This window comes from Heterodontus francisci, chromosome 2 (assembly GCF_036365525.1).
Source record: "Heterodontus francisci isolate sHetFra1 chromosome 2, sHetFra1.hap1, whole genome shotgun sequence".
Lineage (NCBI taxonomy): Eukaryota > Metazoa > Chordata > Chondrichthyes > Heterodontiformes > Heterodontidae > Heterodontus > Heterodontus francisci.
The window spans coordinates 175880547-175902126 of NC_090372.1; the positions used below are offsets into that span (position 1 = coordinate 175880547).

A 21580-nucleotide genomic window follows, 5' to 3' on the forward strand; every position below is an offset into this window, starting at 1 on the left:
TGTTGCTTTCCATATGCGTGTATCTAGCTCTACCTCAAGGGACAGATTGTCGGTCACCGTGGATTCAAACTAGCAGAATGTGCTAACAACTTCTAGTGGGGTGTTATTTGTCTGTTCTAGAGCAGGGATGCAACACCTTGTCCCATGACCACGGTTTGCTTGATGCTTGTAGTCGATGAGAACGAGTTATAGGCATGGGAGAGACAGTCCATGACTCTTTGTAGCTGAGTTCTAGCGATGAGGTATTCTGTCAAATGACTTTGACGGTCTGCTTAGGGAACCATCTGACGGGATCCACCATCTCCTTTCCTTGCCGGACCTCGAGGATGTTGGGTGCAGACGGATGCATGATGGACTTGTGATCGAAGGTGTTTTTCTACACAAACTTTTCCACGAGGCACAGAATACAGCACTGTCCAACTGAATGGAGTGTTCCTTGGCAACGTGGCCAGACCCATCCCTCACAACACTGGGGACAAATAGAACCTCAGCACCTAGTGACACTTGGTGTTTGCGTACCGAGGGTCTAAGCGCAGCTTGTGCAGCCGCACATAAAGGTAGCTATCAGGGTGAGGGCAACTTTGGGTAGGTTTACACCCCCCCCATTATCTGGAGATTTGTACATGGTGTTGATACGGATATGGTTCAGTTTCGATCTCCAGATAAAGTAGAAGCTGGCTCAGGTGACCGCTGCTGTGCATGTGTGAGGTATGGGCCAGACCTATGCCACATACAGCAACACTGAACACCTCGCACCTGATGACCAGGTTCTTCTCTGCGATGGAGAGGGACAGTTGCTCCCACATACCCAGTTTCTGTTTTTTGTATTCATTCATGGGATGTGAACATCACTGGCTAGGACAGCATTTATTGCTTGGCTCTTGCCATGATTTACCTTGGCTGCTGAGGCAAGTTCGAACTGATTGCAGATGCGCATTAATCTGAGAGCTGATAGCGGATCCAAGTCGAAGATGACAACGTCCTCTGTGTACAGGGAAGGCTTTGACCTGAGTGCCTCCATTGCCTGGGATTGTCACCCCTCTTTTATGCTTCCTGATGGACTCAGCAAAAGGTTTGATACAACATGAACAAGATCTTTTTTCCCCCCAAAAATATACTTTATTCATAAAAATCTGTTTTTTTAAAAAAAAAATGCATTCCTAAACAGTTCAAAACAGCACTAAGTTGACATTCCAAAAAGTGCAAAGGAAATCCGTTTTCTTCGATACAGGAGTGAGTTGCCTCACAACCCTTCCATTCCGTTTTACATGCCATGTACATTTTACAACAAACCCATATTTGGTGTATACAGCCAGAGGAGTTTCCCATGGGTCCAGCCCTTCAGTTCACTTTGGTGGGAGGACCTTAAACGGTGATCTTTCCCCATTGAGCCTTTGCAGTGGCTGCCCCAAGCTTTAGTGCGTCTCTCAGCACATAGTCCTGGACCTTGGAATGTGCCAGTCTGCAACACTCGGTTGTGGACAACTCTTTGCGCTGGAAGACCAGCAAGTTTCGGGCAGACCAAAGAGTGTCTTTCACTGAATTGATGGTCCTCCAGCAGCAGTTGATGTTTATCTCGGTATGCATCCCTGGGAACAGCCCGTAGAGCACAGACTCCTGTGTTAGAGCTGCTTGGGATGAACCTCGGCAAAAACCACTGCATCTCTTTCCACACCTGCTTTGCAAAGACGCATTCCAGAATGAGGTGGGCAACTGTCTCTTCCCCACTGCAGCCACCTTGAGGGCAGTGTGTAGAGGGGGCAAGACTCTGGGCGTGCAGGAAGGATGTGATTGGGTGGGCCCTTCTCATCACCAGCCAAGCTACGTCTTGGTGCTTGTTTTAAAGTTCTGGTGATGAGGCATTCTGCCAAATGACTGGCAGTCTGCTCGGGGAACCATCCAACAGAATCCACCATCTCCTTTTCTCGTAGGGCCTTGAGGACATTCCGTGCAGACCACTGCCTGATGGATTGGTGGTCAAAGGTATTTTCCAGCAGAAACATTCCCACGAAGGATAGGTGGTACGGCACGGTCCAACTGGATGGAGCGTTCCAAGGCATTGTGACCAGAACCATCCTTCGCAACACCAGGGACAGATGGAACTTCACGTAGTGACGCTTGGTGTTTGCGTACTGGGCTCTAAGCGCAGCTTGATGCAGCCGCACACAAAGGTGGTCATCAGGATGAGGTCGACGTTGGGTTCATTTTTCCCACCCTTATCCAGAGGTTTGAACATAGTGTCCCTCCGGATCCGGTCCATTTTGGATCTCCAGATAAAGTGGAAAATGGCTCAGGTGACCACCACGATGCAGGAGTGGGGTATGGGCCGGACTTGCGCCACATACAGCAACAACGTGAGCGCCTCACACCTGATGACCAGGTTCTTACCCACAATGGAGAGAGATCGCTGCTCCCACATGCTCAGTTTATGGTGTACCCTGGGTACTTGCACCTTCCAGATTTTGGCACACACATGAACAAGATTTCTAACAGCTGTGTTGTACACACATGAACTCTAGGTTTTGGCACACAAGGAAATTTCATCAGGGGTGAAGCTATACTCCTACTATCTTAATGAAGTGTATCGGAAAATGCCATTGCAAACCCCACAGACATTGCATTAGTTACTCCAGATCCCAACCACAAAAACGGACAAATGGACCGACTTAAATTCTTCAAACAAAACAACATATTTTGGCAGCTTCTTTCTTTCCTTTCCCACTACTTTATTCATTTTAGTTCATTCTTTGTACCATGCAGTTTTTCTGGTGATTAATTTTTCTCTTCTGTCGGAGATTCTTGTCCGTTCTTTGTCCCATTTTCTGACCAATTTATGAATTTGATCTAAAATGAAAAATGCTGGAAGTACTGAGCAGGTCTGGCAACATTTGTGGAGAGAGAAGCAAAGTTAATGTTTCAGGTCAATGCTCTTCCATTAAATCAGATAAATGGTCATCGACTTGAAGCATTAACACTGTTTCTCTACAGATGCTGTCAGACTTGTTGAGGATTTCCAGCATCTACTGCATTTTGCTTATGAATTTGGACCGTAGCTTTTTCTAATTCATTTCCTTCTGGTTACTTTGCTGCACTGCTACTGTTTTCTCCACCTTCATAAATGTTCAAAACATTTTTTTGAAAACTCCTTAACAGTTGCTCTGGAGGGATATAGCATCTTGCTGCTTGGAGCAGTAATTGGGTAAAACTGTGAAAACACAATGTGCAGCAGAGAAACGGCCCATTTGACTCAATTGGTGTATGCCAATGTTTATGCTCCACTCTAGTCTCCTCCCACCTCTCTTAAGCATAATCTTCTATTTCTTTCTCCCTTGTGTTTTTTTTCTAGCTTCCCCTTAAATGCATCACTGCTACTTGTGCGTTCCACATTCTAACCATTTTCTGGGAGTGAGGCTTTGTTTCTGCTTTTTATATCAGATTTTCTGTACAGGAAAAATTGATATTTGGTGGCAAGTAAATTTTACATCAGTGCCAGTGAGGGAAAATTTTGCAAGTTACTATCTTTCTGATAAAGGAGATAAAATCAAAATTTTACAACACAGAAGGCATCTGTCAGGTTATTGAGCTAAAATGTTAACTTTGTTTCTCTTTCCAAGATGCTGCCAGACTTGCTGAGTATTTCCAGCATTTTGTTTTTAATTCATTCTGATTTGAAAATTGAAGAACATAGGAATAGACAATGTAGTCCCTCGAGCCTTGACTACCATCCAATTAGGTCATGGCCGATCTATACCTCAACATTTACAAACATACGAATTAGGAGCAGGAGTAGGACATTCGGCCCTTCAAGCCTGTTCCACCATTCGATAAGTTCATGGCTGAACTGATTACTCCACATTTCCACCTACTCCGATAACCTTCCACCTCCTTGCTTATCAAGAATCAATCTATCTCTGCGTTAAAAATATTCAAAGACTCTGCTTCCACTGCCTTTTGATGAAGAGAATTCCAAAGACTCCCAACCCGCAGAGACAAAAATTCTTCTCCCGTCTTAAATGGCTGACCCATTATTTTTAAACAGCGTCCCCTAGTTCTAGATTCTCCCACAAAGGGAAACATCCTTTTCACATCCACCTTGTCAAGACACCTCAGGATCTTTTATGTTTCAATCAAGTCGCCCCTTAATTTTCTAAATTCCAGCGGATACAAACCTAGCCTGTCCAATCTTTCCTCATTTACCCTCCTTTTAATTTCTATCCATTGATACCATTACTTAACAAAAATCTGTAGCCATCAGTGTTAGAAATTTCATTTGCCAGAACAGCTGCAGCATTTCGGGTGAGAATTCTAATTTCCTCTATCCATCATCTGGAAAAAAGGCTTCCTGAAACCGAAATAAATTGGAGTCCGGGTGAATATGCTGGAGTCAGACCTGACAAAAGGAAGATGGTCGAGTTTGTAGCCCAGTCATCTGAGCCCTAGAACAGCATCCTTGGCCAAGTATCTTTAGCAGCTTTTATCATTTTATCTTCTCTCCATTAAGGTCAAGTATGCAGCTATTAACTGATAACTGCAGTGTCCAGCTCCTTTTTGCGAATCCTAAGAAAATGAATCAGTCTGTGCCTGCCGGCAGAAAGACCTGGAAGTCCAGGCTTGGGCTGAAAAATAACTAGTAGTTGCACCACAAAAGTTTCAAGAACCAACTGTCTCCAAATAAAGATGCTAATCACCTCCCCATGACGTTCAGGGTTGTCTCCCCATTGCCTCTTCCACTGCCTATAAATCAAGAATGAAATGGACGGTTCTGCACTTGCCTGTATGGGTGCAGTTGTAACAACTCGAAGCTGGAACATCATCTAAATAAAAATAGTCCACATGATCACCTCGTCCAATAGCTTAAACATCCACCACTGGCATATATAGTGACTTCGGTGTCTCCTGAGTGCAGGATGCACTGTAGTAACTTGCCAGGTGTTCCCTTTTGCAGCACCTCCTAAACTCACAACCTCTACTACTGAGAAATCAAGGGCAGCAAATGTGTGGGAACACCTCCACTCCCAAATTCCTCTCTAAATTGCACCCCGTCTCTCCAATGTGAAATCCGTTTCTTTATGCCCATTATAATTGCTGTTTAGTTTTGGTGGTTAAATGTGATGTAAGCCTGCTTTCTCTGTGAAGAATATTAAAACCACAATGATCGCGCATTGTTGCAGCTTCAGCTCACTTCATGTAACTTTGTGCCTAGTATAGAAAAATTACTTCCATAGGTGTGACTTTGCTAAAACATGACATATTTTTTCTTCTTTCATGGACGTGGGCGTCGCTGGCACACCAGCAGTTGTTGCCCATCTCTAATTCCCCTTGAACTGAGTGGCCATTTCAGAGGATTGTTAAGAGTAAACCATATTGATAGGAGTCTGGAGTCATATGGATGGCATATTGCCTTCCCGAAAGGACATCAGTGAACTACATGGGTTTTTATGACAATTGATAGTTTCATGGCACCATTACTGAGAGATTTAAATTCTAGATTTTTATTTATTAATTGATTTTAAATTCCACTAGCTGCCATGGTGGGATTTGAACCAGTGACCCCAGGGCGTTAACTTGGGCCTCTAGATTACTAGTCCAGTGACGTTACCATTCTGCCACTCTCCCCTTTTGTTCAAGAAGGGTGGGAAGGATAATCCAGGAAATTATAGGCTGGTGAGCCTTACGTCAGTGGTAGGGAAACTATTATAGAGGATTCTTCGGGACAGGATTTACTCCCATTTGGAAACAAACAAACTTATTAGCGAGAGGCAGCATGGTTTTGTGAAGGGGAGGTCGTGTCTTACTAATTTGAATGAGTTTTTTGAGGAAGTGACGAAGATGATTGATGAGGGAAGGGCGGTGGATGTTGTCTATATGGACTTTAGTAAAGCCTTTGACAAGGTCCCGCATGGCAGACTGGTGCAAAAGGTGAAGTCACATTGGATCAGAGGTGAGCTGGCAAGATGGATACAGAACTGGCTCAGTCACAGAAGACAGAGGGTAACAGTGGATGGGTGCTTTTCTGAATGGAGGGATGTGACTAGTGGTGTTCCGCAGGGATCAGTGCTGGGACCTTTGCTGTTTGTAGTATATATAAATGATTTGGAGGAAAATGTAGCTGGTCTGATTAGCAAGTTTGCGGACGACACAAAGGTTGGTGGAGTTGCGGATAATGATGAGGATTGTCAGAGGATACAGCAGGATATCGATCAGTTGGAGACTTGGGCGGAGAAATGGCAGATGGAGTTTAATCCGGACAAATGTGAGGTAATGCATTTTGGAAGGTCTAATGCAGGTGGGAAGTATACAGTAAATGGCAGAACCATTCGGAGTATTGACAGGCAGAGGGATCTGGGCATACAGGTCCACAGGTCACAAAGTGGCAACGCAGGTGGATAAGGTAGTCAAGAAGGCATACAGCATGCTTGCCTTCATCGGTCGGGGCATAGAGTATAAAAATTGGCAAGTCATGTTGCAGCTGTACAGAACCTTAGTTAGGCCACACTTAGAATATTGCGTGCAATTCTGGTCGTCACACCAGCAGAAGGATGTGGAGGCTTTGGAGAGGGTACAGAGGAGGTTTACCAGGATGTTGCCTGGTCCGGAGGGCATTAGCTATGAGGAGAGGTTGAAAAAACTCGGATTGTTTTCACTGGAACGACGGAGGTGGAGGGGCGACATGATAGAGGTTTACAAAGTTATGAGCGGCATGGACAGAGTGGATAGTCAGAAGCTTTTTCCCAGGGTGGAAGAGTCAGTTACTAGGGGACATAGGTTTAAGGTGAGAGGGGCAAAGTATAGAGGGGATGTGCGAGGCAAGTTTTTTTACACAGAGGGTGGTGAGTGCCTGGAAGTTGCTGCCAGGGGAAGTGGTGGAAGCAGATACGATAGCAACGTTTAAGAGACATCTTGACAAATATATGAATAGGGAGGGAATAAAGGGATATGGGCCCCGGAAGTGCAGAAGGTGTTAGTTTAGTCAGGCATCAAGATCGGCGCAGGCTTGGAGGGCCGAATGGCCTGTTCCTGTGCTGTACTGTTCTTTGTTTCTTCTTTGTTTAAATATAGCTGTCTTGCTTCAAAAAATATCAGCCATGCCAGCTAATTTTGTGATGAACTGACATCCTAGATAGTCTATGAATAATTATATAGACATGACGTATTTAAATCAGTCCAAGGAAAGTAGTTTGAAGCTACTTCTCGAAGAGTTGAACAAACAAACTAGTCAAATGAGTTCCTTATAAACTCCTTGCAGAAATGAAATAAAACAAATTCTTTTTAGAGTAAGTCTGATCAGTTTGTGAATTAACAAACTGTCTTTTGAAGGGTTTATCTGGGCTTGTGCTTATGGAGTCACCTTCTGCTTCAGTGCCTTGTAGCCAGACAAAATTGAACTACCAGCAAGTGAAATGTGTTATGGCTTTATACAGAAAACTACCCCTTGGGGAAATAGCTTTGAAACTCAGTCTTCAAAACAAAAGTGATCACTACGCAATGCTCATTATAGCCATCATGCATAAAAGCGCAGAGCCAAAGATGGCAATCGCTAATTTTTTATAAGAAATATAAGTGCATACGTCTAAGTTGCAGACCTTAGATATACCTGACACTTGGATTAAAGGATCATTTGAACTTAATTGACCTACCTTACATCAGGACGAGAGCTGCCTCTTTGATTGGATTATCAGCAGAAGCAAACATTCACTCTTGACCAGTTTTGCAGTCAAAAATATTTGCGTGTTATGATTCTTTAACAGATTATTTTAAGTTTTGTTTTGTTTCTAGCCAATCTGTTGGCTATTAAATGAATTTTAAAAAGTCTTTTAAGTAAAGAAATTAGATAAAGAATTAAGAGTGTGTGTAAAAATAGTTTTTTATTGGAACTTCTTTGCAAGAAAAAAAACTTGTATAAATTCCATCGTCCCATTTTCGACCAATATTATTGAATCTAAAAGTTAATTCTAAGGTTATTTTACACATTTTGTATTCAGTATTGCTAATGGCATCATATTTTCATATTGCTCATTGAGTATTGCAATCACTTTTATTTACATAGTGCAGCTAATTTAGGTAAACATCCCAAAGCACTTCACAAAATAAAATGCAGAGCCAAAAAAAGGAGGTGCTAGGAGAGACCACCAACAGCTTGGTCATAGGTGGATTTTTAATAAGGACTTTAAACAGGAAAAGAGAGAGTGGTTTAGAGAGAGCTAGATTATTGAGCTTGGGTACTGTAGGTACAGGCCCCAAAGTAAGGTGAAGGTAGGGCATGCACAAGAAACAAGTCACAGGAACAGGATTCAGGGGTGGGGTTAAAGGGTTAATGAAAGAATTGGCTTACCTGGGTATTTGCAGAATTTTGTTGTATAAGCTGCGATGCTACAGTAACTAATCTCTGTTTGCAATGTTAAAGGAAATGGAGCTGAATTTTTCTAGCCCTCTGACGTCAGGGGTCATGGTGGGTAAGCCTGGAAAATTCTGCCGGGAGAGGCCCACCACAACCCCTGATGCCAGGAAGGCCCCGCCGCATTTTACGGGTGGCAGCGAAGCCCCTGTGCAGCCCTCGGGGCCTTCATTTTAATATTAAAATTAAATTAATGCACATTACCTTATCTTAACCCGATGGCCGTCCCATGCCGATATTCCGTCTGGTGGCCAGAGCTCCCCATGCCTTTGGACTTCTGTATGGAGGTCTGAGGCGTGATGCTGGTGGGGAGGGGGGAGGACAGAAATTTTCAGCTTGGGGGTTGTGGGGGGAAGGTGTGTTGGTGGAAGCCGTGAAAACGGTTCCAATTGGTTGTGGGGATGTTGGGAAGGGGTTGAGGATCAAAGGTGCTGAAGTTGCGGGGGGTGAATGTTTGGCATTGCAAAAGGTATTTTTTTGGCTGAGGGGTTTCAAAGTTACATTTCATTTCCACTTTTAATTGCAGCGACACCGTTAAATATTACAATTGTTAGTAAGTGCTAGAAGCCCTTTAAAAATGATGCCTGCGCGGTGGTGCTGGATGCCATTGCCAGGGACTGTGCGGCTGCCCCCTCTATGTCATTGGGGGCGGGCTTTCCGTCCCCTCCATTTAAATGAGCCCCCGCGTGAAATATCGCGGGGACTCAACGGCGCACAAGTCACGTCTCTTCTGCGTCTTTAAATTCAGCCTGTGGTTCATATGGAGCACTTGCTTCTAGACGCTACAACTTGTGTAGACCTGACAGGATATTAGTATTAGACAAATCTTATATTTTTGTAGTCTGTTTTCTAAAATTTATGACTAACTATTTATGCTCTGACTTCTAACAAGAAGATCATTAAATATTAGGTTTTAATCTAAATGTGTTGATCATCACTATTTGTACACTTAAGTAGCGGTTCTGTTTCTAGGCTTTTCAAGCAATGTCTTCAACATGCTACGTGCGTCACGGCTTTCTCGACAGCACCCCAGGCCACTACAGACTCTCTGTTCCAACCTTCATCTGTGCCCAAGTATGTGTTCTAGATGTTAACTGTTTGTTTATTCTTGCATTAAAATGATTACTTGTTTGAAACTGTATTAAGGAATGTTAATTTTTTTAAGTCCAAGAGCAAATACGTGGCTTTAAAACTCTGAGGTCAAGAGCAAGGAGACTGGCAGCACCTGAGCATTTAGTTGAATCAGAAAGTATCGCTCCTTCTTCATTTATGAAGGTAAGCAGTGATGTTAGTCTGCCTGTTAAAACATGATCTCTTCTTGGAAATAGCTATAACACAGTTGATTTTCATCACCTTTTGTTTGAAGGGACTTCTGTTGAGGGACCGAGGCAGAGAGGTTGAGAATTTGGACAGCTTGATCAAAACAAAAAATATTCCTGAGGCACATCAAGATGCATTTAAGACTGGTTTTGCAGAGGGCTTCCTTAAAGCACAAGCTCTTACACAAAGGACAAATGGTAAGTCAGTTACTAAGACAGTTTTTATTATACAGCACTGAAGGTCCTTTTTTATTACTTGGAACTATTTCTCCCTTTCCTGCTTTCTTGCTGATACCTCATCCTTGGTATGGTCTTGTGGTGTTGGCTGTCTGTCTTTCTTTTGGCCTCATTCAGTGGCATTCTTCATGTATAGATCTTTATGGTGAATGTCAGTGTTATTTGTCCATGCCCAGCATCACAACAAAGGCCTCCCAATGTCCAGGTCAAGGCAGAAGCATGGAAAATGTGCTAAAATCTAGTCAAGGGCCCTGTTGACTATAGCAAAGTGGAATTCTTGGTTGAGGAAAGAGATTTTCAAAAGCTCTGGTGGAAAGCACATCGCTAGAGAGAGAAGCCCAGGAAGGGGAGTGAGGAATCGAAAATGGACTGTGTAGGTGAGGGCTGGGTGGATATTGGGAGAGTAATTAATTATATTTCAGATTGGAGTGAGTAACATAGGCTACGCAGTCAACAATGTATTGGAAGAGGAGGATTGGGTGGAGACCTAAATGTGACTGGCACAGAGGGTGTTCACATCCTATAGGAAGGCATGGCTTGAAGCCATGTGGGCTCCCATTGTGGCACTCATTTATTTCAAGGACATGAGTGGAATTGAGAGTAATTATTCAAGGTAAGAACAAGTTCAGATTTACAGAGCATCCAGGTGAGCAATGGAGTTGTAGAGCAACTGAATGTTCCTGGTGAAATGTTGGTTGAGAGCACAAAATCTGAATTCATTAGTAGCAAAAGACATCAGAGGATTCTTAGATACAGGTGTGCAGGGGGAAAAAAAAAAGTGTTTCATTTAATTTGTACATGCTTAATGTACTTGGTAATCATTTTGAATCCTTATGTACTAAATATTTCTGTAGCTTTCCAAATGTACTTCTATACTTATGAAATTCTACCTTTACCAATAAAAATGTTCTCTTGAATTGTAGAGCATAAATAGGCAGGAGTGCAGGTGCTCCCAGTGTTGCTGATTTGGTCCATTCTACCCTGTGATCATACTGGAGACCACTGGAAGCCGAACAACTTGCATTTATATAGCACCTTTAAAGTAGTAAAGCATCCCATGATGCTTCACCGGAGCATTATCAAACCAAAGTTGACAGCGACATGAGATATTCGAACAGAGGTGTGTTTTAAAGGAGGAATGAAAGTTAGATATTTGAAGCTGTTATGAAGGAAATTCCAGAGCTTTGGACCTAGGCAGCTGGAGCACTTAAAATCAGAGTGGAGATGGGAAGTGGTGAGGCCATGGAGAGATTTGAAGGCAAAATTGAGACATTGCGGAGCTGGGAGCCGATGCATGTTAATGAGCTCAGGGATGATGGGTGAGTGGGATTTGGGGTGGGTTAAGATGTGGGCAGCAGAGTTTTGGATGAGCTTAAGTTTACTTAGGATGGGAGGTTGGCCAGGAGAGATTAGGAATAATCAAGTTTAGAGGTATCAAAGGCAGGGATGAGGGTGTCAGCAGCAGATGAGCTAAAGTAAGGGTGGAGTTGGATGTTGTTGAAGATGGAAGTTGGCAGTTTTGGTACTGGGGTGGATTTGTCTTTGGAAGCTAATCTTGAGGTCAAATATGATACCAAAATTACAAGCATTCATTCTGCCTCAGAGTTGTCTTGAGAGGGATGAAGTTGATGGAGAGGGAACGGAGTTTTTGGTGGGGCAAAGACAATGGCTTCCCAAATTTAGTCAAAAAAATTTCTGCTCATCCAGCATTGGATGACTGAGGAGCAGTCTGAGAAATTCAAGACAGTGCAGGGGTCGAGAGGGGTGGTGATGAAGTAGAGCTACATGTTCTCAGCGTGCTTGTGGAACCTAACATTGTGATTTCAGATGATATCACTGAGGTGCAGCATGTTGATGAGAATTGGGGGGTGGTGGGGGGTGCCAAGGCTCAATGTTCAGCATCAGATGTAACTGTGTGGGAACAGGAAGAGAAACAATTGCAGTTGATTCTCTGCGTAGATATAAGTGGAACCAGATGAGGCCTGTCCCACTGAACTGGACGCGTTGGAAGAGGATGATGTCAATCGTATCAAAGGCTGCAGACAGCTCAAGAAGGAAGAACAGAGATTGTGACCGTGGTAAACACACATGCCATTTGTGGCTTTGAGGGCCATTTCAAGACACTGACGGGCAGAAATATGTTTGCAAGATTGAAATGTGGAGTTGCAGGAAAGATGGACATGGATTTGGGAAGTGTTAGCATATACAAGGACTTTGGAGAGGGAAGGGAGGTTGGCGATGGGACGGTACATTGCAAGGACAGAGGGGTTGAGGGTGTTTTTTTTTGAGGAGAGGGATTATGATAGCAGACAATATTTAAGGGGAGGGAACTGTTCAGCTAACATGGGGGCCAGGAAGGGAAGTTAGGTGGTCAGTTTAGTGGGAGGAGGGTTGAGGGAACAGGAGGTGGGCCTCATCAATAAGGTGAGATTGGAGAGGGCGAGATGGGAGTGAAACTAGAGAAAGATGTGAGCTTAGGGCTAGGGCAGGTGGGGGAAACCTTGGGAGAATTTTAGCCCAGTGGGCTAAAAGAAAGGTGGGAACGAGTAGAGGCAGCTGAACAGATGGTCTCAATCTTTGTGGCAAAATCTATGAGCTTCCTGAACTTGTTGATCTCGGTGAGCAATCGTCCCAGCAATTAGTTGCTTTTGATCTTTGATCATAACATCCCTCTGTTTTTATTTTTATTTTTTCACTTTCTTTAGCTATTTTTAGGATTGTCCCTCCCACAGGGGTGGGGAACAAATGCTGGCCTTGCCAGCGACGCCCACATCCCATGAATCAAATAAAAAAAAAAACAGGGCCCCCTAACCAATTCCTACTTTAAAGGATATAAATGTGTTATAGGCAGTTCAGTGAAGGTTTACTCGACAGTACCTGGGATGGGGGGTTTATCTTATGAAGGAAGGTTAGACAGGTTGGGTCTATATCCATTGGAATTTAGAAGAATGAGAGGTGATCTTATTGAAACATACAAGATCCTGAGGGGAATTGACAGGGTGAATGCTGAAAGGATGTTTCCCCTTGTGGGAGAGACTAGATCTAGGGGACAAAGTTTCTTTTTTAAAAAAAAGGCGTCGCCCATTTAAGATGGAGACGAGGAATGGTTTCTGTGAGGGTTGTGAGTCTTTGGAACTCTCTTCCCCAGAGAGTGGTGGAGGCAGGGTCTTTGAATATTTTTAATGCAGAGGTAGATAAATTCTTGACTAATAAGTGAGTCAAAGAGTAGCGGGTACAGGTGGGAAAGTGGAGTTGAGGCCACAATCAGATCTGTGATGATCTTATTAGATGGCAGAGCAGGCATGAAGGGGCTGAATGGCCTACTCGTGCTCCAAATTCATACATTAGAGACTCTGCTCTGATATACCCAGTCTCCTCTGTAAGCACAGTTATGCACCAAGCTCATGATCCATCTAACTTCTCCATTCTGCTAGACCTGACTTGGAAATGTACTTCCACTCTCATTTGAATGCAGTTGTGAAGTCAGAACTGGGGAATAAAAGTGGAGTGAATTCAAACAGTAAATTGGAAGAATGGGTTTACCAAAAATTGCATAGTAAGAATAAAAAGAAGAAAAGGTCAAAGAAAAATGCTAATCTAGTTTAAAAAGTGGAATACATTTTTAAAAATTGTGTAACTTCTTAAAAGAACTCAAAAACTACACAATGAGTAAGGTAGAAGATGAAAAAGCACATGTTAGTAACTATAGATGTAAAACATTATTGTGCCAATGTGTGGCATTAAGTGCAGTGTTCTCAAATGCAATGTGCTGCCATGCTCCCTAGTATTTAAGAAAACAGTCCTTTTGAACAATTAACACAACTTTTTTTTTGTATTCATTTTTTTTTCTCCTCTCACTCTAGACTCTTTAAGAAGAACGAGACTGGTTCTTTTGTTCCTCCTTTTGCTTGGGATTTATGGTTTGTCCAGAACGCCGTTCTTATCTGGTAAACTTTCAATGACTCACTTAATTTTGCTTTTGTGGTATGCAGTTAGAAGCAAGCAATAATTTATAAATTACCACATCATTTCAACTGACCGTCTATTCTTAAAAATATTTTACCATTGCAAGTTAATGTTCTAATATGTGTGTTTGGATGCATCATTTTAATTCTTGTGCCACTGTAAGAGGAGAATTCATAGCACGGTTTGTGTGGTATCTCCTCTATCTTCAGAAATCCTACCTAGTTTCCTGGTAAAAACAATATATTGGGTACTTAATGTTTTATTTGATTCGATAGGTCAGTGGAAATCAGTTCTTGGGAATAGTTCAAAAATCTTACACTTTTAAAATTAATTAGTTCTATCAGTATCAAGTTTGAAAAGAAATATTACAATCAGGAAAAGCTACACTGTAATTCATATATTGAAATTTAAACTACCATGTTTTTTGTAAAATATATCCTTTCAATCTTAGAATTTTTCCGTGAAAGATGAAAAGCAGACTCCTAACGTGTTGACCTTTACTAAAATCTTGCCTGTTTTCAGTTGAAAAATTCACATTGGTGCAATATTTTGTATCATGAAATCATGTTCAAGTCAGCCAAGCCGAATGTTGCTCCTTTCATTTGTAATTAGTTTGGACTTTAGCTCTATTTTGGAAAGCTCTGTCTGAAAGTGATGTAATGACCCCTCTAATTTTTACTTCATATCAAGTTGTGTATTCGTATTAAAGCTGATTATTCTGAAGTTAGCTCTGCATTTGCGGCTGCCTGCAATGAATTTGGCCTAACCATCAGCCTCAAGAAAACGAACATCATGGGGCAGGACGTCAGAAATGCTCCATCCATCAATATTGGCAACCACTCTCTGGAAGTGTTTCAAGAGTTCACCTACCTAGGCTCAACTATCACCAGTAACCTGTCGCTAGATGCAGAAATCAACAAGTGCATGGGAAAGGCTTCCACTGCTATGTCCAGACTGGCCAAGAGAGTGTGGGAAAATGGCGCACTGACACGGAACACAAAAGTCCGAGTGTATCAGGCCTGTGTCCTCAGTACCTTGCTCTATGGCAGCGAGGCCTGGACAACGTATGTCAGCCAAGAGCGACGTCTCAATTCATTCCATTTTCGCTGCCTCCGGAGAATACTTGGCATCAGGTGGCAGGACCGTATCTCCAAAACAGAAGTCCTCGAGGCGGCCAACATCCCCAGCTTATACACCCTACTGAGTCAGCGGCGCTTGAGATGGCTTGACCATGTGAGCCGCATGGAAGATGGCAGGATCCCCAAAGACACGTTGTACAGCGAGCTTGCCACTGGTATCAGACCCACCGGCCGTCCATGTCTCCGCTTTAAAGACGTCTGCAAACGTGACATGAAATCCTGTGACATTGATCACGAGTCGTGGGAATCAGTTGCCAGCGTTCGCCAGAGCTGGCGGGCAGCCATAAAGACGGGGCTAAAATGTGGTGAGTCGAAGAGACTTAGCAGTTGGCAGGAAAAAAGACAGAGGCGCAAGGGGAGAGCCAACTGTGCAACAGCCCCGACAAATTTCTCTGCAGCACCTGTGGAAGAGTCTGTCACTCTAGAATTGGCCTTTATAGCCACTCCAGGTGCTGCTTCACAAACCACTGACCACCTCCAGGCACGTATCCATTGTCTCTCGAGATAAGGAGGCCAAAGAAGAGCTCTGCATTCTACAAAGGCATATAATTGTACATGCACATTTCAGTCAACTTTTGTGAATAATGGGTTAAAAAGAAGTGATTTAATTAAAGTTCAAGGACTACTGTTTCAGGTTTACTTTGCGCTTGGCTTCAGTAAGTTTTCAAGTGAAAAGTTCATAGAGATCTAGTATTTCAGTTTACACTTGCATTTCCAACAGTGCGATTCCGTACTACATCAGGACTGGACGCAGCGGTGGATCCAATTCAGATGAAAAATGTAACTTTTGAACATGTGAAAGGGGTAGGTAACATTTGCATTGATCCTTCATAAGTATATTGAATTTTAAGTGATTTATTTGCAAATATTGCTTTTATGACTTCACCAGGTGGAGGAGGCAAAACAGGAGCTTCAAGAAGTAGTGGAATTTTTGAAAAACCCTCAGAAGTTCACTGTATTAGGAGGCAAGCTGCCTAAAGGTATGCAGCTAGGAATTATAATTTCAGTAATGCATTTTTAGTCCCAGTAGTGTGTCAATACTTTTATAACTGACTCCAAAATCATCTGATATGTTTCTAATGAGTAAAATGGAAGGAATTAAAAAAAAAAAAAAATCAATTCATGGGATGTGGATGTCACTAGTAAGATGAGCATTCATTACCCATCCCTAATTACCCTTTAACAGATGGTCGTGAGCCATCCTCTTAAAGTGCTGCAGTGTGTGAGATGAAGGTATTGCTGCCATGCTGCTAGGGAGGGACTTCAAAGATTTTGACCAGTGACTATGAAGAAACAGCAATATATTTCCAAGTCAGGGTAGTGTGTGCCTTGGAGGGGAACTTGCAGATGGTGGTGTTCCCAAGTTCCTGCGACCTTTGTCCTCCTAGGTGGTGGTGGTTGTGGGTTGTAGATCAGCTGCAGCAGCAGAATTGTATTCAACCACAATCTATAACCTCATGGCCTGGCATATCCCCCACTCAACCATTACCATCAAGTCAGAAGACCAACCCTGGTTCAATGTAGAGTGCAGGAGGGCATGCCAGGTGCAGCACCAGGCATACATAAAAATGAGGTCAGTCTTGTGAAGCTGCAACACAGGACTACTTGCATGCTAAACAGCAGAAGCAGCATGCCATAGATAGGGCTAAGCATTCCCACAACCAACGGATCAGATCTAAGCTATGCAGTCCTGCCACATCCAGTCATGAATGGTGGTGGACAATTAAACAACTAACAGGAGGAGGAGGCTCCACAAATATCCCCATTCTTAGTGATGGGGGAGCCCAGCACATCAGTGCAAAAGACAAGGCTGAAGCACTCACATCTACTTTCAGCCAGAAGATCCATCTCCGCCTCCTCCTGTGGTCCCCAGCATCACAGACACCAGTCTTCAGCCAATCTGATTCACTCCACCTGATATCAAGAAACAGCTGAAGACACTGGATACTGCAAAGGTTATAGGCCCTGCCAACATTCCGGCAATAGTACTGAAGACTTGTGCTACAGATCTAGCTGCGCCCCTAGCCAACCTGTTTCAGTACAGCTGGCATCTACCCCGCATTGTGGAAAATTGCCCAAGTATGTCCTGTACACAGAAAACAAGACAATTCCAATTCAGCCAGTTACCGCCCTATCAGTCTACTCTTGATCATCTGCAAAGCGATGGAAGGGGTTGTCGACAGTGCTATTGAGCGGCACTTGCTCAGCAATAATCTGTTCACTGACGTTCAGTTTGGATTCCGCCAGGGCCACTCAACTCCTGACCTCACTACAGATTTTGTCCAAATATAGACATAGCTGAACTCCAGAGGTGAGGTGCGGGTGACTGCCCTTGACATCAAGGCAGCATTTGACCGAATATGGCATCAAAGAACCCTAGCAAAACTGGAGTCAATGGGAATCGGGTGGAAAACTCTCCGCTGGCCCAGCACAAAGGTCAATCATGGAGGTCAATCATCTCAGTCCCAGGGCATCACTGCATGAGTTCCTTAGGGTAGTGTCTTGGGCCTAACCATCTTCAGTTGCTTCATCAATGACCTTCCCTTCATTTTAAGGTCAAAAGTGGGGATGTTTGCTGATGACTGCACAATGTTCACCATTTGTGATTCATCAGATACTGAAGCAGCCTGTCTCCAGCTGCAGCAAGACCTGGGCAACAGTCAGGTTTGGGCTGGTAAGTGACCATAAACATTCGCATCACATAGATGCCAGGCAATGACTCTCTCAAACAAGAGAGAATCTAATCACCTCCCCTTGATGTTCAATGGCATTACCATCGCTGAATTCCCCCAATATCAACATCCTGGGGGTTATCATTGACCAGAAACTGAACTGGATCAGCTATATAACTACCGTGGCTACAAGAGCAGGTCAGAGCCTGGGAATTCTGCGGCGAGTAACTCACCACCTGACTCCCCAGTGTCCACCATCTACAAGGCACAAGTCAAGAGTATGATGGAATACTGTCTACTTACTTGGATGGGTGCAGCTCCGACAACACTCGAAGCTCGACCCAATCCAGGACCAAGCAGCCTGCTTGATTGGCACCCCATCTGTCACCTTCAACATTCTCTTCCTCCACCACTGACATACAGTAGCAGCAGCATCTACCGTCTGCAAGATGCACTGCAGCAACTCACCAAGGCCCCTTCAACAGCACCTTCCAAACCTGCGACCTCTACCAACTAGAAGGACAAGGGCAGCAAATGCATGGGAGCAGCCCCACCTGCAAGTTCCCCTGCAAGCCACACACCATCCTGACTTGGAGCTATATCGCAGTTCCTTCACTGTCGCTGGGTCAAAATCCTGGATCTCCCTTCTGAACAGCACTGTTGGTGTACCTACATCCCAAGAACTGCAGCGGTTCAAGAAAGCAGCTCACCGCCATTTTCTCAAGGGCAATTAGGGATGGACAATAAAGGCTGGCCTAGCCAGCGACTCCCTGCATCCTATGAACAAATAATAAAAAAAGGTACTCGTTGCAGCCATGGTGTGCCACTGATGGAGGGAGTGCATATTGAAATGGTGGGTGGGGCGTTAATCAAGCAGGTAGCTTTGTCCTGGATGGTATCGAGCTTTTTAAGTGTTGGAGCAGACTCATCCAGGCAAGTAGAGTATTCCATCATACTCCTGACTTGTGCCTTGTAGATGGTAGCAAGGCTTTGGAGAGTAACTCACCACAGAATACCTAACCTCTGACCTGCTCTTGTAGCCACAGTATTTATGTGGTTGGTTCAGTTAAGTTTCTGGTTAATGGTGACCCCCAGGATGTTGATGGTTGGGGATTCGGTGTTTAATATCAAGGGGAGGTAGGTAGACTTTCTCTCATGTTGGAGATGGTCATTGCCTAGCACTTGTGTGGCACAAATGTTACTTGCCACTTAGCCCAAGCTTGAATGTTGTCTAGGTCTTGCTGCAAGCGGGTACAGACTTTCATTATCTGAGGAGTTGTGAATGGAACTGAGCACTATAATTATCAGCAAACATCTCCACTTCAGACCTTATGATGGAGGAAAAGTCATTGATGAAGCAGCTGAAGATGGTTGTGCCGAGACACTGCCCTGAGGAGCTCCTGCAGCTGATATGATTGGCTTGTGCTAGATATGACTCCAGTCAATTAAGCTTTCTTTCGATTTCCAGTGACTTAGTTTTGCTGGAGCCGCACTCCGTCAAATGCTACCTTGATGTCAAGGGCAGTCACACTCGCCTCATGTGGAACTAAGTTCTTTTTTTGTCCCTGTTTGAATCAAGAGTTTAATGAAGGCTGGAGCCAAGTGGTTCGTTGTTCATTAATGACCATGAGCTTCTTGGGCTGTTTGTCCTTCGTTTCTTTTCTGTTCTAAATGGTATAGTGAGCTCAAATGGGGGCTTTACAGGTTATTAGGATTGCTAAGTATTGACTTGAGAATTAATTCAAATGATTTGATGGAAATTTTTATACCGGTTTCAGTTAATTTGAAACTTAAGTATGCATGTCACAACTGATGCATGAGCGATGCTTCTAATTGTGCAGAGTAGTTTTTTTAAAGGAGATATTTTGTACAAGTACATATGCTTTAAAATTTTGATTTCTCTACTGTTTGAACATAATAGGAGCAGGAATAAACCACATGGCCCGTCGAGCCATTCGGTATGGTCATGGTTGATTTTTGGGCTTCAACTCCACTTTCCTACCCGCTCCCCATATCCCCTTGATTCCCTGAGACCAAAAATCTGTCCATCCTAGCCTTAAATATATCCAACATTGGAGCATCCGCTACTCTCTGGGTAGAGAATTCCAAAGATGCACAACCCTTTGAAAAAATTTCTCCTCATCTCAATCTTAAATGATCACTCCCTTATCCTGAGACTGTGTCCCTCGTGTTTTAGATTACCCAGCCAGCGGAAGCAACCTCTGTGTCTACCCTATCCAGCCCCTTTAGAATCTTGTAAGTTTCAATGAACTCACCCCTCATTCTTGTAAACTGTAGAGAATATAGACTCAGTTTACTCAGCCTCTCATCACAGGCCAACCCTCTCATCCCACAGAACAATCTCGTGAACCTTGGCTGTACTGCCTCCAATGCAGGTATATCATTCCTTAAATGTGGAGACCAAACTGCATACAGTATTCCAGGTGTAGTCTCACTAAAGCCTTGTACAATTGTGGCAAGACTTATTTATTTATTATATTCCAAACCCCTTGCAATAAAGGCCAACATGTCATTTGCCTTCCTAATAGCTTGCAGCACCTGCATGCTAACTTTGTGTTCCTTGTACGAGCACACCCAAGTCACACTGAATGTCAACATGTACAACTTTTCTTCTATTCTTGCAGCCAGTGAATAACCTCACACTTGCACACATTATGCTCTATCTGCCACCTTGTTGTCCGCTCGCTTAACCTGTCTATATCTCTTTGCAGCCTCTGTGTTGTCCCCACAGCTTACATGTCCACCTACCTTTGTATCATCAGCAAACTTAAATTCGTTACTCTCTGTTTCTTCATCTAAATCATTAATATAGATTGTAAATAGCTGAGGCCTCAGCATTGAACATTGCGACACTCCTCTGGTCACAGCCAACTTGAAAATGTCCCATTTATGCCTACGGTTTGCTTCCTGTCCGTTAACCAATCCTCTATCCATGCTAATATATTCTATGAGCCCTTATCTTGCTGATTAACTTTGTGTGGCACCATATCCAAATCTCTTTTGGAAATCCAGGTATACGGCATCTACTGGTTCCCCTTTATCTACCCTACCAGTTACAACCTCAAAAACCTCTAATAAATTTGAAAAAAACAGTAATATATAATTTGCAATCAACTTGAGATGTCCAATTCTGTTTAATTTCAGGTATTCTTTTAGTTGGACCCCCTGGAAATGGGAAAACTCTCCTTGCAAGAGCTGTTGCAGGCGAAGCAGACGTGCCATTCTATTATGCATCAGGATCAGAGTTTGATGAAATGTTTGTTGGTGTTGGAGCTAGTAGGATAAGGAATCTGTTTAGTATGTTTCCCCAGTTTATAAAATGGAAAATTTTATAGAATTATTACAGTTCTCTATTTCCTTTTTGTTTGAATTTGCTTTTTTTGTGTGTGCGCGCTCTTTTAGGGGAGGCAAAAGCAAATGCACCCTGTGTTATCTTTATTGATGAACTGGATTCTGTTGGTGGAAAGAGAATTGAATCACCCATGCATCCATATTCTCGACAGACCATAAATCAACTACTTGCAGAAATGGATGGGTAAGAGAAGAGGCCAACACACTAAGAGAAAAAAGTGAAGTGAAATAGTCTGGTTCAATGGCATTAGTATCTGTAGAGAGTACCTTGCCTGTGTGGCCATTTGTTCATGTGAATTTGGACAGGGAGTGTCGATCTTTGCCACTTTTTGGGATGATTACAGCCAGGTCAAATCCTAATCTCGCTTAATCTTGCACATAGGATCTTGGCCTTCAAAAATAGAGGTATTGAGTACAAAAGCAGGGAAGTTATGCTGAATCTTTATAAAGCTCTGGTTAGGCCACAACTTGAGTATTGCG

At 43.3% G+C, this 21580-nt stretch overlaps 1 protein-coding gene across 1 annotated transcript in view; it reads left to right on the forward strand.

Annotated features, from left to right (window-relative positions):
- yme1l1b (YME1-like 1b) overlaps positions 1 to 21580 on the forward strand; it is a 62349-nt gene that overhangs the window by 24944 nt on the left and 15825 nt on the right. Inside the window, exons 4-11 of the mRNA XM_068014092.1 lie at positions 9368 to 9469; positions 9561 to 9670; positions 9762 to 9912; positions 13815 to 13898; positions 15778 to 15860; positions 15946 to 16036; positions 20894 to 21046; positions 21152 to 21284. Of these exons, the coding sequence (XP_067870193.1) occupies positions 9368 to 9469; positions 9561 to 9670; positions 9762 to 9912; positions 13815 to 13898; positions 15778 to 15860; positions 15946 to 16036; positions 20894 to 21046; positions 21152 to 21284 (907 nt within the window). The remainder of the gene's footprint in view (positions 1 to 9367; positions 9470 to 9560; positions 9671 to 9761; positions 9913 to 13814; positions 13899 to 15777; positions 15861 to 15945; positions 16037 to 20893; positions 21047 to 21151; positions 21285 to 21580) is intronic.